Raw genomic sequence first — 15270 nt, 5'->3', positions numbered from 1 at the left:
TAATAGAGGCTCAGTACAAGCCTGGGTGCTATGGCCTAGGAGGGTCTTCTCAAGAATTTGTCACCTATTTGGGGGAAAGAAAAGAAACGAAGACATGGTTTGCATTTTTGCTTATATAAATACATGAGTCGATGTGTGAATTCAACCTGATTTTTGAAACTTGGAAATATGTTCTCCAGTGGTTATAGATCATGTTTAATTCAAGGAGCTTGAAAATCATTAGAATGATTATCACATTGCTTTGTCACTTTGGAGCTCACCTTTGTTGGCATCATTAAGAGAAAACACTGGGGGGTGATGGGTTTGACTGTGACTTTGATGGTGGTGGTGGTGGTTTCAAAGGTGTACTTATCCCCAACTTATCAACTTGTATTCAATACATAAATGCAGCTTTTTGCAGCCAAACACACCTTTATAAAGTGGTTTTAATATCATATATGAAACGAGTCGCCAGCCCAGGTTCAATGCACAATACTGGGTGCTTGGGGCAGTGCACTGGGATGACCCAGAGGGATGGTACGGGGAGGGAGGAGGGAGGAGGGTTCAGGATGGGGAACACGTGTATACCTGTGGCAGACTCATGTTGATATATGGCAAAACCAATACAATATTGTAAAGTTAAAAAATAAAATTAAAAAAAGGAAAAAAAAATAAAGTGGTTTGTAAAACTTTTAAAGGATTGCGTACTTAACCACAGCTTGGATCAACTTAAGAATCCAGAACTAAGTAGAATTAGAAGGCAGCACATGTCAAACAACATATTACACTCAACATGATGTATTTTTAAAGATTTCCTTCAAATGGCAGCAGGCTTATGCTGAAATATCTTTAAACCAAGGCTATGTCAGAGACGTAAACAGCACTTCTCTCCGACAGCTCCTGGCCTACGGCGGCACACTGCGCTACAGCGTGGCCTTCTATGCTTCCGATGGGATCGGCACCTCCAACCTGGAACCCCAGGTGCTCGTCAAAGGAGGCCGGACCAGGAAGCAGGTCATCTACGTGGACGCGCCGGCCCCCGAGAACGGAGTGAGGCAGGAGCAGGAAGTGGGGATGACAGAGGTGACTGAGTGCTCTTTCCACATACAGTCCTTGGGCTGGGAACTCTGCATGTAATGAAATCATGAAGCTGCTATAAATAAGAGAGAGTGAAGAAGGCTTTGGGTCAAAATTCCATTGGGTTTAGCAAGGTTTCTAAAAGGATTCAGATCTCTATTCTCAAGAAAGGCATATGAGGCTCATGTTCATTTAGTGCGAATGCAGCTTAAATCCTTTATCTGAATACAGGAGTCTCAGCCTACGGAGTCTCAGCCTATGAATGTAATGGTTCTGGGTTTTTGGATGCCCTTGAATTTGGGACGTGTGTGTTCCTTCCTCCAGGAGAGGTTTACTGATTGTTCTCTGTGTGGCTGGCCCCAGCGGAGGTGTTACGAGGTTGTTGATAAATGAGGTGGTGGGACTACTGCGCCCAGCAAGTGACAGGAGAGCTTCCATAGTTAAATTTAAGGTCACACACAGAGCTGGGCTTACTGCTGGAGAAATCTCTAAAGGAATTAAGTTCATGTGCCTCTGATGATCTGTACCCTAACTTTAGTTGAATGTGCTTCTCATCCGCAGAGTTTTTGGAAATATTTTAACTCTGTTTCTGAAGAACCTGTCACACGTTCAGATTTTATGTCTGTTCTTAGCAACATTGAGTACATTCTCATCAAAGCCTCTTATGGCCAAGGATTACAGCAAAGCAGGTACTTGGAAATTTCTAGAATTTTTAATGTATCTTTCTTATTTGAAAGCAAACCTTAAGGACTTGGTTCACTTCATCTCCCATTACCCCATGTTGTTAATATATATATCTCTGTTCCTCACCAAAATCTTATTAAATATTAATGTTATTATGAAGTATGTGAAAATGACATAGATTATCCATCTCCTATAGTAATGTGGATATAGCTTGTAAGTACACGAGGATGATACCTTCCATATAAACAGCAAAGCAGTTCTACCGTTTTCTGCCCTTCAACTGCAAGGCCCGTTCTTTGTCACAGTGTATCAGGAATGTCATCCCTTGCTCATTTAGTATCACGATGCTATCCCCTAAAGACTCATTTAGTATCACGATACTATCCCCTAAAGACTCATTTAGTATCACAATGCCATCCCCTAAAGACTCATTTAGTATCACAATGCCATCCCCTAAAGACTCATTTAGTATCACAATGCCATCCCCTAAAGACTCATTTAGTATCACGATGCCATCCCCTAAAGACTCATTTAGTATCACGATACTATCCCCTAAAGAAAGCCACCCAAGTTATGGCCAGACTAGTCCTTCAAGTTCTTGCAGGTACGCTTTCTCTAACATTGTTCTTAAGTTCTGAAAATCTGGCCGAGGACTTTCCCTGTGAAATGACTAATGTGCTTTTTGTGTGTTTTTACCCATTTCCTTTATAACTGTGAATGGCAACGACCCTCCACCTGGCAGGAAAGTTCTGGTTCTCTAGGTGCGCCAACATGATTGTGTAATGTGCTGTTTCTGAAAGCTCTCTTTGTAAATATTAGTGCCTGCTTTCACACTTCTTAACCCAATGGTTTCACAGAATCTCAAATATTTCAATGGAGGTCGGCAGAAAGGCGGAGGAGTTACACGCAGGCAGGGAGGTGGCCCTCCTGTTAGAGAAGTGCGTCTGTCCTCCAGGCACGGCTGGACTCTCGTGTCAGGTAGGAGATGGTGGTTGAAGCCCGGCTCCTGGTTTGGGGTTGAAATATGCTTGTTACAGCAGCTCTGAGTGATGACTAGCGCTGTGCATTTCTGTTATGTCATTTTTTCCCCCTTTTAAAAATTACTTGTGGTAGGATAGGCATTTATCATCTTGACTATTTCTAAAGCGTGCAGTTCAGTAGTTCACTCATGCTGCTGTGCAACCAACCTTCAGAATTCTTCATCTTATAAAACTGAAAACTCTGTACCCATTAAACACTTACCCCTATACCCACCCCCAGACTCACCCTTCTACTTTCTGTCTTATGAAACTGCTGCTCTAGGCCCTTGATATAAGTGGAGTCATGCAGTATTTATCTTTTGGTGACTGGCCAATTTCACAGGGCATGATGCCCTCAAGATTCATCTATGTTGTAGGCCGTGTCAGAATCTGCTTCCTTCTTAAGGTTGAATCACATTCCACTGGCTGGATGAACCACATTGTGTTTATCCATCCATCCATTAGCGGACATTTGAGTTGCTTTCACCTTTGGCTATTGTCAGTAATGCTGCTACAAACATGGGTGTACAAATGTGGCCAAGACCCTGGATTCAGTTCTTTGGGGCTTATACCCAGAAGCAGAACTGCTGGATCATGCGATAACGCTTTAGCTTTTTGATGACCCACCATACTAACCATCATTTTGCTTCCCACAGTGACACACTTTTCTTTGTTCCCACCAGCAGAGCCGCAGCATTCCAGTTTCTCCACCTCCCCGCCAACACTTACTATTTTCTGTTTTTCTTTTGTTGTTTTTTTGATAGTAACCATGGGAGCTGGCATCTCATGGTGGTTTTGATTTGCACTTCCGTGATGATTAGTGATGCTGAGCATCCTTTCATGTGCCAGTCATCTAGGCATCTTCTCTGGAGAAATGTGTATTCAAATCGTCTGCCCATTTCTTAATCGGGTGTTTTTTGTTCACTTCCTTCCCTTTTGCCTCCCTCCAGGACTGCGCTCCTGGTTACCACAGAGGGAAGCTTCCGGAAGGTGATGGCAGGAGACCACGCCCTCTGCTGGCCCCATGTGTGCCCTGCAATTGCAATAACCACAGTGACACCTGTGACCCGGAAACCGGGAAGTGTCTGGTACGCTGGTTTGTGTGGGTGCTTGTCTGACACTCAAAATTACAGCAGACTCTGAGTGTCTACTTTTCTGGTTTGAAATCACACCAGTTCCTTGATTTAGAGTATTTAAATTTAGCTAAATGTAAGGTATACAAATATTTCCTTCAGAAAGGTCTAGCTAAGTGGCCTGACATGTTTGGTGGAAATTCTTTTATAAATTCTTTGAATTTGTTTATGGGTATCAATTTGGAAATGAGTTAAGTGTCTCTTGTTTTTACCTGCAGTAGAGGTGGTACATGAGAACTTTCTGTAATAGAATTTGAAGGGTCACCTGGATGTTTTTAGATAAGTTAAGGCCAAAGTTGAAAATATATTTCTCTATGTAAGGTATTGCTTTCTCCTTGCCTTTGTTAAAAAGTACATGTTTTCCTGGAGGTCTTCGTGTGCATTTGCTTCCTGGCTCTCTCCCCCTAGACCATCAGTGACATAAGGAGAGCTCTGACCGCTGAAAAGGACCAAGAGCCTCAGACAGAAAGCTTGTGACCTTGACTGAAGACAAACTTTTGTGTCCAGGGTTTTGCTTTAGCCAACAAGATCTTATTGATAACACAGAATAATCTGATATTTTTTCCCTACTCCTGAAATCTCATTCTTTATAATAACTCATGTGGGAACATTGGTTCCCTGTCTAAATTGTGCCAAGACTGACTTGATGCAGGCAAAATAGCTCATTCAAGGAAAATGAGCTGCCCACCAAGACACACCAAAGGCTCCTAGATCCTGGCTGTAGCCTCATCACAGGAACCAGGGCTCCCACGGCAGATCTGTCTTCCTCTTCTTTTATTGGGAAGCATCTTTCATATGCGGAATTTAAAGGCAATCTTCCCTGGGAAAACTGTTAAACCATAGCCATGCACAGGTGAATTTAAAAGCTGAAATGCTGCATGGATTTCCTCAGTTAAAAAGATGTGTGTTCACCTTTGCTGACTCCATTAGATATCTGGGATTAAAGAACTGTTCCAGTCATTCAAGTAAAAATGAAGATGCAGATAGCTACAACACTATTAAAAAATTTATTCATTCTAATCAGTTCATGCCCCAGGCAAAAGTAAAGTCCTAATACTGAAAACGAGAAAATCTCATTTAAGGATTTAAGGAGAATTGATTTCAGTTAACTTCAGGCAAGATGTAATTAGCTAGGAAGGTCCCTTGGCCCATCACAGAGACAAAGGTCATGTGGATAGTTGGGGAAATTCATGGTTCTTTCGCAATGCATCTTTCCTTGGGGAACTAATCATTTAACAAGATTAGGTACTCCTAGGGGCACTGAATCAGAGAAGGCAGTGGCAACCCACTCCAGTACTCGTGCCTGGGAAATCCCATGGACAGAGGAGCCTGGTAGGCTACAGTCTATGGGGTCGCGAAGAGTCGGACACGACTGAGTGACTTCACTTTCACTTTTCACTTTCTCATGAACTGGAAGAGGAAATGGCAACCCACTCCAGTGTTCTTGCCTGGAGAATCCCAGGGACGGGAGCCTGGTGGGCTACCGTCTATGGGGTCGTGCAGAGTCAGACACGACTGACGTGACTTAGCAGTGGCAGCAGTAGGGGGACTGAATGGGCTTCCCAGGTGGTGCTAGTGGTAAAGAACCTGCTGCCAACGCAAGAGATGTGGGTTCGATCCCTGGGTCAGGAAGATCCCCTACAGGAGGGCATGGCAGCCACTCCAGTATTCTTGCCTGGAGAATCCCCTGGGAGGAGCCTGGCGGGCTACAGTCCATCAGGTCACAAAGAGTCAGACATGATTCAGTGACTCAGCATGCACACACACGTTGGATGAATGCAGTCTTACAATGAATGAAGGCCACAGAGCTGCCATTGTTGAGGAATTTTAAAATATGACAAAAAATGCTCATCCTCCCTTGAGAATTAAAAAAAACTGTCAACTGATATGAATTGCGGTGTTGCTGGGCTGTCCCCAGGTGAGAAGGTGTTCTAACAGTTTCCTGTTGTTTTCTTCTCCTTTTGAAACGTGGGGTCCCAGAACTGTGGCCACAACACCACTGGCGACCACTGTGACACTTGTGCCCCTGGGTACTATGGGAAGGTGACCGGCTCGGCCAGTGACTGCTCTCCGTGCACCTGTCCTCACAGCCTGCCTGCCAGGTGAGCACACAGGTGTGCTGGCATGCCTCTGCCGCCCACCGCTGAAGCTGGATTGCTTCCATGGTCAGCTTCACTTTCCAGGGTTTCCATGGGATCCATCTTAGCGGATACTCTTCGTGTGTCCAGAAAAGCTAATTTTAAGAAAAAAGTGTTCATTCTCCCAGTATTCAAAGAGAATCTTTGCAAAAACAAAGTATCTGTGTGTTAGAATGAAACTAATAAAAGGAGGTTCAGGTTTTGTTTCTTTAAGACTAATTTTAGCCTCCCACCTCCATGTACAGTGTGCCCAGAGATGAATTATTATTAATTTTATGAAGAATGTTATGCAGAATTCAGTTCCTATTTAATGTAAGGTGTTGGGATTAGAATGTATATATGCCAATGACTGATGAAGTTGAGAAAGGTTGCGTGGCGGTAAAATTTGGGCCAGGTTCCATCCTGTACACACGATGCTTGTACAGAATTATCTGAACACGTTAACAAAACCCAGAGATTTTTAGTGGAAATTGGAATATCTGGGGGTCCGTTTGGTTTCAATGAAAATTGTAATTCATAAATAACATTTTATTCTTGCTTAGAGTATTTGGTAAGGCATTGAACATGTATAGATCAAATACCAACTTTTGGTTTACCAAAAGGAAGTTTTCCTTTTAATTTGTTTGAATTTTGTCTCTTTGTTGTCTCCAAGTAAGTGTTGCTTGACGTTGAATGCCTAATGAGAGGCATTGTGTAAACTTCTCTTGCAAACTGTCAAGCATCTTAAAATTTAGTGCTTGCTATTGTTTACTATTATTTAACTTTTTGTATTAAATCTGTATATAAATGTTGAATCATTAATTCCACCCCTGTCATCTGAGTGTAGGAATACTTGCAAATGTGCATAAAGATGAGCACTGCTAATGTTGTTGTTCTTTAGTTGCTCAGTCATGTTCGACTCTTTGTGACCCCCTGGACTATAGCCTGCTAGGCCTCTCTGTCCATGGAATGCTCCAGGCAAGAATACTGGAGTGGGGTGGCATTTTCCTCTCCAGGGTATCTTTCCGACCCAGGAATGGAATCTGTGTTTCCTGCTTCACAGGTGGATTCTTTACTACTGAGCTACCTGGGAAGCCTGGCATTGCTTGCACTCACAAGAAATTGGAGGTGTGGAGCTGAAATATACCTTCAGGGGATTGATTAAATGCCTCAAGTGTCTTTTGGAAGACACCTAGAGTGAAATATTATACTAACACTGAGAAAAGACTAAGGCATATCTGTGTGTACAGACAGAGAAGGCAATGGCACCCCACTCCAGTACTCTTGCCTGGAAAATCCCATGGGCGGAGGAGCCTGGTAGGCTGCAGTCCATGGGGTTGCAAAGAGTCGTACATGACTGAGCAACTTCACTTTCACTTTTCACTTTCATGCATTGGAGAAGGAAATGGCAACCCACTCCAATGTTCTTGACTGGAGAATCCCAGGGACAGGGGAGCCTGGTAGGCTGCCATCTATGGGGTCGCACACAGTCAGACACGACTGAAGCGACTTAGCAGCAGCAGCAGCAGGAGCGGCAGCAGCAGCAGTGTGTACAGAATTGGAGAAATGCCAGTCAAATTATGAAATTGAATATATGATGTGATGCCCTTTGGGGAACGATTCGAATCCATATGTGTCTCCACATCCACAGCTCCATGGCTACACGTGCCTGGAATGTCAGGGTGGGCATTTCACCTTTCTGCTTTGCACAGTTCTGTACTGTTTGTGTATTTTACTTCTTCAATCACAGAAGGTCCACACCATCCCCACAACCTCCTTCACACTGGTAAATTAATAGCTACACAATTAGGAAGCGGCTGTGAGATTGTGAACATGCCGTGTGTGCTGTGCATCTGAGAAGCCCCCAGAGATGTGGCTTTTTTTCTATGAATACACATTTTGTGTTTCCACTGAAGTCTGTCTATTTAGTGCCAAAGGAGGAAAAAGGTCAGAAGTGAAGTGGGGCTCATAGCAACCAACTGACTCATGCTGGGAACTTCTCTTACCAGCCAGATACCCTGGCATTTTTTAGTGGCTTGCAGGTACCCAGCTGAGCCTCCAGTTGGTGACTTAAAATGTGGAGGCTAAAGTGGTTAGAAAAAAGGAATATACCAGAAGCTGAAGTCCCAGAGTGAGGGCTCAGCATCCGAATGGATTGTTCAGTTTTGAGAGGCTCCATCTTATTGCTACTAAAGCTCCTCACCTAACTCCCTACCTTAGGTCCAGTCACCCTCAAGCCCACCTTCACTCTCTGCTCTTTCCAGACTTCTCCCCCTGGCCTTTCACTGCAGTCGGGTGAATCCCCAGCACTCTTCCAGCTCACTTCTCCCTGCTGGTCCCACGTTTGCTCATAGTCAGCTATGGTTCTCCAGCCACCCTTTCATCTAATCAGTCAGATAATTCACGCAAGTCTCAAACAAGCCCCTTTCCACTTGAGAAGCTTTCTCGTTCGGTGACTAATTGGTCGTCCTCTGTAAATGGGTCTCCATCCCCTCAACACTCATGTGGTTGTCACTGGATAGGCATCCGTGAATGTCTTCTGGACCCACTTGTATTGACTACATGGTTGTTTTGCTTCTGCCCAATAGAGTTTAAGCCCTAAAAAGCTTGCCCAGGTGTCCAGTTTGTAATTACTTATTTTTTAGAACAGTATCATGTACTCTTAAGAGTAATGAATACCCTAAGAAAGATCTGAAGTTGTATGTCTGAAAATTCAAAAAAATTCTTCTCTTCCAGCTACAGTCCCACTTGCATCTTGGAAGGCGATCATGATTTCCGCTGTGATGCCTGTTTTGTGGGTTATGAAGGACAGTATTGTGAAAGGTATGTCGCCTGCTCCTTTTATATGCACAGGACATATTTACAGAAGTGATGGGGAGTCGTTACCAGTTTGATAATGCAAAACCAGACCCCCTGGGTAATAAGGCAGGTAAAGGCACTTCCTTGTGACCATCTTGTCCTCCTTTGAGGGAATAGAGTGCAGAGGGAGGTGAGCGGACCTGTGTGCTCTACGCTTCACGGGGCAGAAGTGATGACTGTCCCTGGGTGGCTGCTCTGTGTGTTCACTCACTCACTGGTGTGGACCCTGCCTTCTGTCCTCCTGTCTCCTTCTGCAGGTGCTCATCCGGTTACTATGGGAACCCTCGGATGCCAGGCAGCACCTGCCAGAGGTGTGACTGCAGCCCGCACGGCTCTGTCCACAGCGACTGTGACCGTGGGTCCGGGCAGTGCATCTGCCGGCCGGGGGCCACAGGGCTCCGCTGCGGGGACTGTGAACCGAGGCACATTTTGGTGGAAAGCGACTGTGTGTGTGAGTGTCACCCCTCCAAAGGGCTAAGGAGGGTTTCTTTTCTTGGATGGTTTCCTGGTACCAAGTGGTGTCTGCAGGCTAAGCTCAAGGGCTAAGTTGCTCTGCGGCATGTGAGATCTTAGTTTCCTGCCCAGGGATTGAACCCGCATCTCCTGCATTGCAAGGTGGATTCTTAACCACTGGAGCCCCAGGGAAGTCCCTAGATGTTATTACAGGAAGGATGGGCACCCATGGGAACCCGGGCAGACTCTGCTGTAACTTGAACATCCTCTTTCTTGTAGCCTGTGATGACGACTGTGTGGGTGTCCTGCTGAATGACTTGGCCCACGTTGGGGATGCCATCCTGTCTGTGAACCTCACCAGCACCATCCCTCTCCCATATGGGGTTTTGTCAGACCTGGAAAATAGAACAAAGTCTCTCCGGGTAGGTACTGCAAATACAGCGATGGATAGAAGCGTATGTCACAGGAAGTTGAAGAGTTGGTTGGGACCCTAGGGGTCATTCCGTCTGTCCTCCGCCAGTGCAGGAGTCTCAGTCCCAGTGTCTGGTGCTGGGAGGTGCCCAGCCTTCTCCCTCTGAACCTGACCAAGAACTGCATCGTCCACATGATTACTGGTTTCACTGTGCAACAGCCCTGATTGTTCAAGACTTGATCCACAGATGCCTCCTGTGTATAAATTCTTCCTCTGTGCTCCTCCTGCTGCCTGTGGAAGAAGCCAAGGTCCACTCGCCCCTGTTGATAACAGGTCTTTGGACAGAAAGCAGCTCTCTTAATATAAACACAGAAAATGAATTGAGATGGCATTGTCTTTAATGTGCTGAATGAAGAGGAACTGTTTTCTTTCCATCAGTGTATTATTCTTAACTACAGTTGCAGGGCACAAAGGTTCCTCCTCCCTCGAAGACTATATAAAAATCTCTGGGGATAAATCATAGTTTTTGTTTAGTTAAAATCTGTGTTTTTGATCTGGGTCCAAAAGAGGATGGGAAGGTAAGAAATTGACTTGCTAGACAGCATTTTTTATTCTAATTGGGGGAAAAAAATGAATCTAAATTTGGCTCGAAGCCTATGCTTTAGAATTTGAGGTATTTAATTCACCGTGTCATGCCATAATGCCGATGTGTGTTCGTGTGTGCAATCCAGCTGCTTCAGTGATCCGCTCTTGTTAATATTGGTCCTTTCTCTATAGATTTAATGGAGTTAAGAAAGGTTAGGAAACTGTAAGAGATGTTTCTATGTTATTTTTCCTGAAATAGAACAAAATGTTTTCAAACATAAGGGGGAAAAAAAGAAAGAAATGTTGAAATTTCTTTTCCACTCACCAGAGATACAATCAATAAATACTACCTTCCATCAGTTTGGTTTCCAACTGTACAACTATATTTTTTACCATGTGAGATGAATACTTGATTTCAACTTTAACTCTTAAGTGATTTGCTCCCATTTAAAGCACTTTGTCAGCTCCTTTGTATGACTTTTTATGTTTATATAAAGGACTCAGGAGCTTGAGATTGTGAACCCTCAACTATTTCTTTTTCCACTGTTGACCTACATAGCGACTTGGGTAGGTTAATACCTGTCCTGACCATAGACAGTAATCTCACCCCTTCACAGGTTGTTATAAGGTCTGAGTAGCGTCACACAAATAAAGAAATTAGAGGAGTGTTGGCATAAATTAAGTGCTTAATTGTTGTAATTATAAAGGCTTTTCTTTGCTTAATACTTTTGTATTTTAGCTTAGTAAGCATTTTTTTAGGTGTTAGCAATTACAATTAAAATTTATGTGACTCTGCTGTTGAAATTCAGCCAGAGCCACCCAGGAACTGCAGCAGTTCTGCACGGCACACCAGGCTTCACGTTTATATATACATGGGAAATATAATGCACAAGACAACAGTCTGGAAACATGTTCTGTAATCCAAACTTCAGTGAATGTGATTCATTTTATTTTTTAATGCAATGTCAGGGAAAAGAGAATTTCCTTCCGTGAACAAAAAAGGTAACAACAGGTGATTCTTAGTTAAGAACCAGAAGATTTATTTTGAAGCATTATAATTTGTTTTCTTCATTCTTTTAGGACTCTTTATTAAAAGAAAATACACAAAAAGAACTGGTAAAAATTCAACTTGGAGGTGTCTCAGAACAAACGGAGGACCTGCAAAGAGAAGTAAGTTCTTCATATAAAGGGTCCGCTCCGCGTGCCCCTCCACCCCCAGCCCTTGTGAGCACTGGCACGGGGACTTCTTGGAAGGTCATGAACAGATCAGGACAGCCCCCTACTCCCAGGAACTGTGTTCCAGCTACTGTAAAGTCAGATTGAATAGGTTCTGATGCAGCCAGTCTCCATGCTTTGGTGGGAAGGGGCCCCTGACTTGATTTCTGCTGTCCCCTCTGCTGAAGGAGGAGTCGGGCTGTCAGTTCACATCACCGCTTACTTTCTCCTGTGAACTAAGGTTGGGCAGGATGAAAAGACGGGGGTCTCTTCCCCATCCTGTATTCACTGCACATGGTGAACACTGAGTTTCCACCCCCCCCCGCCCCCCCCCCCCCACCGCCTGCCCCCAACGCCAGCACAGGCAGCTCCTCCTGGGTTGTCTGCAACACTCAGACTTCGCCCCTTATTTCTGATGGTCTCACTTTGAATGGCAGGAGAGTTCACTTTGATGCCAGCAGGAGGTCATTCATTCTGTTCAGCCCAGGCCAGAAGAATGGTTTTTAGTGACCAAAAAAAGAATCTGCTTATTTGCAGATGGCAAGGGAGGCCTATTGTCAGATTTATGATTTTCACTTTAAAATTGTGTGCCTATGTGTGTGTGAGCACATAGGTGTGTGCCTTTTGAAAGTGAAAGTGTTAGTCACTTTTGACCCCATGGATTATAGCCCTCTGGGATCCTCTGTCCATGGGATTCTCCAGGCAAGAATACTGGGGTGGGTTGCGATTCCCTTCTCCAGGGGATCTTCCCGCCCAGGGATCAAACTCAGGTCTCCCTCTTTGCAGGCAGATTCTTCACCTTCCGAGCCACCAGGAAAGCCCCATCTCTGTATGTGTACGTCTTGTCTCTGTCTCTCAACGTTCACACACGTACACAGTCATGCACCGTAAAATGCAGTAGCTTGGCTTCTGTTAATTTAGAATTAGTGACCATTTGGGAAGAGTTGAAGGGTTTCTGTGTGGGCTTTTAAAGTACCTGAGCAAGCAAATGTTTGGTAGGAAGTAATAAGCCAATTAAATTCTTTCTATCCATTAAAGAAGATTCTCTTTGGATTTTGACTAGAAAACACATTTAGAACCATCTGAGTTACTTACTTTGGGCTTCCCTTGTGGATCAGCTGGTAAAGAATCCGTCTGAAGTGTGGGAGACCTAGATTCAATCACTGGGTTGGGAAGATCCCCTGGAGAAGTGAAAGGCTACCCACTCCAGTATTCTGGCTTAGAGAATTCCATGGACTGTATAGTCCATGGGGTCGCAAAGAGTCGGACACGACTGAGCGACTCTCAGTTCTGGGAGTTACTTTATATTCCTAGAAATTACAGACAACCTTCCTTCCCACAAATTGTTGTTTAGTCTCACTAAGTCATGTCCGACTCTTTTGCGATCCCATGAACTGTAAGCTCATCAGGCTCCTCTGTCCATGGGATTTCCCTGGCAAGAATACTGGAGTGGGTTGCCATTTCCTCCTCCAGGAGATCTTCCCGGATCAGGGAATGAACTTGGGTTTCCTGCATTGGCAGGTGGATTCTTTACTGCTGAACCACCAGGGAAGCCTTTCACAAATTAGAATACCCTTAATAAAAACAGCAGCTGAGAGTAACTAACAGGCATCATCACATATAATCCTCATGAAGTCCTGTGATTCAAGTGTTATAATTACTCCAAGTTATGGATGAGGCTGTCCAGCCTGGCAAAAGCAGGTCTATTTGCCTAACTCTGTGTCTTAACTCCTTGACTAAGTTCTCATGGTCAATACAAATTAGTAAGATTTTACTGTCTAGATTCTGCAAATTTGGGTCCTAACATGAACATGAGGTCTCCACAGTGGCAACACCTGGGAGATTCTGTGGTTGGATAGCCGATTAGGCTGCTTTTTAAAATGTACCATCATTTTTCACCAAGAGTGAGCAGTCCATCATTTCATAAACCACCTAGTCCATTTCCAACCCTGCCCTGTTGACCTTGGCATCCATGACGGTGAACCTTTTCTGTGTTCTAGAAAATGTTTTGTTGCTTAAAAGAGACAACATCTGGCATACTGAAGCTTGCATTTTATTCAGAGTGAAACTCACCCAAGGCCTTTATTTTCCATCAGCTTGATAGAGTGTTGACACGTAGTGAGCAGGTGACCAGGGCCACCGAAAGAATCCTGGACAAGAGTGTGGACCTCATTAAGTTGACCGAGAAGCTGCAGACAGACATCGAAGGTAGTGTCCTCAGAACTTTGCTTGATGAGTCTGGCTTATTTGGTAGGGAAAGCCTACTCTCTTCACTCAGCACTTGAATAGCCGTGACTTGCACTGGACTCTTGGGGCCTTCCACTGTCCACACACAATGTGCTAAGTCACTTCAGTCATGTCCAACTCTTTGAGACCCCGTGAACTGTAGCCCATCAGGCTCCTCTGTCCATGAGATTTACCAGGCAAGAATACTGGAGTGGGTAGCCATTCCCTTCTCCAGCGGATCTTCCCGACACAGGGGTTGAAACCCAGGTCTCCTGCCTTGGCAGGTGGATTCTTTACTGCTGAGCCAATACAAATCAGACTTTATAAGGCAGAAAGTAAAGACATTATTAGCGCGAAAGACATTTCTTAAAAAGGAGTAGTATCAAGTATTGGTGGTTGTTCAAAGAGTAAACGTTACTGAGAGCTTCTACATGCAGATGTTCCTGGCAGGGGCAGGGAATGCTGCAGTGATCATGGTGCCTCAGCCCTGCCTGGACAGGGTTCATGGGTACCAGGGAAGCAGACAGGAAATAAACCAGGATCCCAGGTTCCTGAGTGTTTTTTTAAAACACTTTAAAAAAATATTTATTTTTGGCTGTGCTGGGTCTTTACTGCTGTGTGGTTTTTTTCTCTAGTTGTGGCGAGTGGGGGTTACTCTGCAGTTGTGGTGCGAGGGCTTCTCATTTCGGTGGCGTCTCTTATTGCGGAGCACAGGCTCTAGGGTTGCACGGGCTTCGGTAGTCACGATGTGGGCTCAGCAGTTGCAGCTCCGGGGCTCTAGAGCACAGGCTCGGTAGTTGTGCCACACAGGCTTAGTTGCTCCTTGGCTTGTGGGATCTTCCCAGACCAGGGATCGAACCCAAGTCTCCTGTATTGGCAGGCAGGTTTTTTACCACTGAGCCACCAGGGAAGCCCCTCCCAAGTGTGTTGACAGGGCATGTCCAGAGCGCACTGGATACACGGCCTAACCTGGCCTGGTTAGAGGGTCAGCCCAGTGTAGGTGGGCAGAGCAGCCTCACTGGAGAAGGTTCTAAGTTCTCCCATCCTAGGACTGTCACTTTTGAGAGACTTATTCAGTGATTGATGAACTTTCTCCATAGAAATGATCAAAAAGGCTATGACTCTAAATCAGACGCTGGATGACGATGTCCAGCTGCCCAGCTCTACTCTTCAGGACATGCAGGAGAACATCACGGCTTTGTTGGAAGTCCTACGGAAAAGGCAGTTCCTGCCGCTGCACCAAAATGCCACCCTGGAACTCAAGTAAGTTCCTGAACAGCGCTCATCACAAGACCAGTTAGGGGGAAGAATGTGACAGTGGAGGGGGAGGAGGCAGGTGGAAGGAGGGGAAGGGAAGTCAGTTCTCAGAGGGACAGAGTGCCACAGGAGAAGAGGGGTGCGACTCCCCCACCAGCAGAGCACAGTGTGATCAGTGGCAGTGCTTCTGCCTGTGCTGTTATGTCTAGGTTTGGTTTTTCTCCGTGACCCTGAAACACCTTTTCGACTTAGCA

General features: G+C 45.0%; 1 protein-coding gene across 2 annotated transcripts in view; it reads left to right on the top strand.

The window, feature by feature from the left end:
- The window catches only part of LAMA1 (laminin subunit alpha 1), a 125361-nt gene that overhangs the window by 74629 nt on the left and 35462 nt on the right, over positions 1–15270 (top strand). For both annotated transcript variants that reach the window (XM_070778924.1, XM_070778923.1), the window contains exons 26-36: positions 877–1062; positions 1618–1745; positions 2598–2718; positions 3710–3847; positions 5873–5994; positions 8746–8832; positions 9126–9319; positions 9601–9743; positions 11399–11488; positions 13630–13741; positions 14860–15022. In XM_070778924.1, the coding sequence (XP_070635025.1) occupies positions 877–1062; positions 1618–1745; positions 2598–2718; positions 3710–3847; positions 5873–5994; positions 8746–8832; positions 9126–9319; positions 9601–9743; positions 11399–11488; positions 13630–13741; positions 14860–15022 (1484 nt within the window). The remainder of the gene's footprint in view (positions 1–876; positions 1063–1617; positions 1746–2597; positions 2719–3709; positions 3848–5872; positions 5995–8745; positions 8833–9125; positions 9320–9600; positions 9744–11398; positions 11489–13629; positions 13742–14859; positions 15023–15270) is intronic.

This window comes from Bos indicus, chromosome 24, assembly GCF_029378745.1.
Source record: "Bos indicus isolate NIAB-ARS_2022 breed Sahiwal x Tharparkar chromosome 24, NIAB-ARS_B.indTharparkar_mat_pri_1.0, whole genome shotgun sequence".
Taxonomy (NCBI): Eukaryota; Metazoa; Chordata; class Mammalia; order Artiodactyla; family Bovidae; genus Bos; species Bos indicus.
This window is presented reverse-complemented; position numbering and strand designations above follow the sequence as displayed.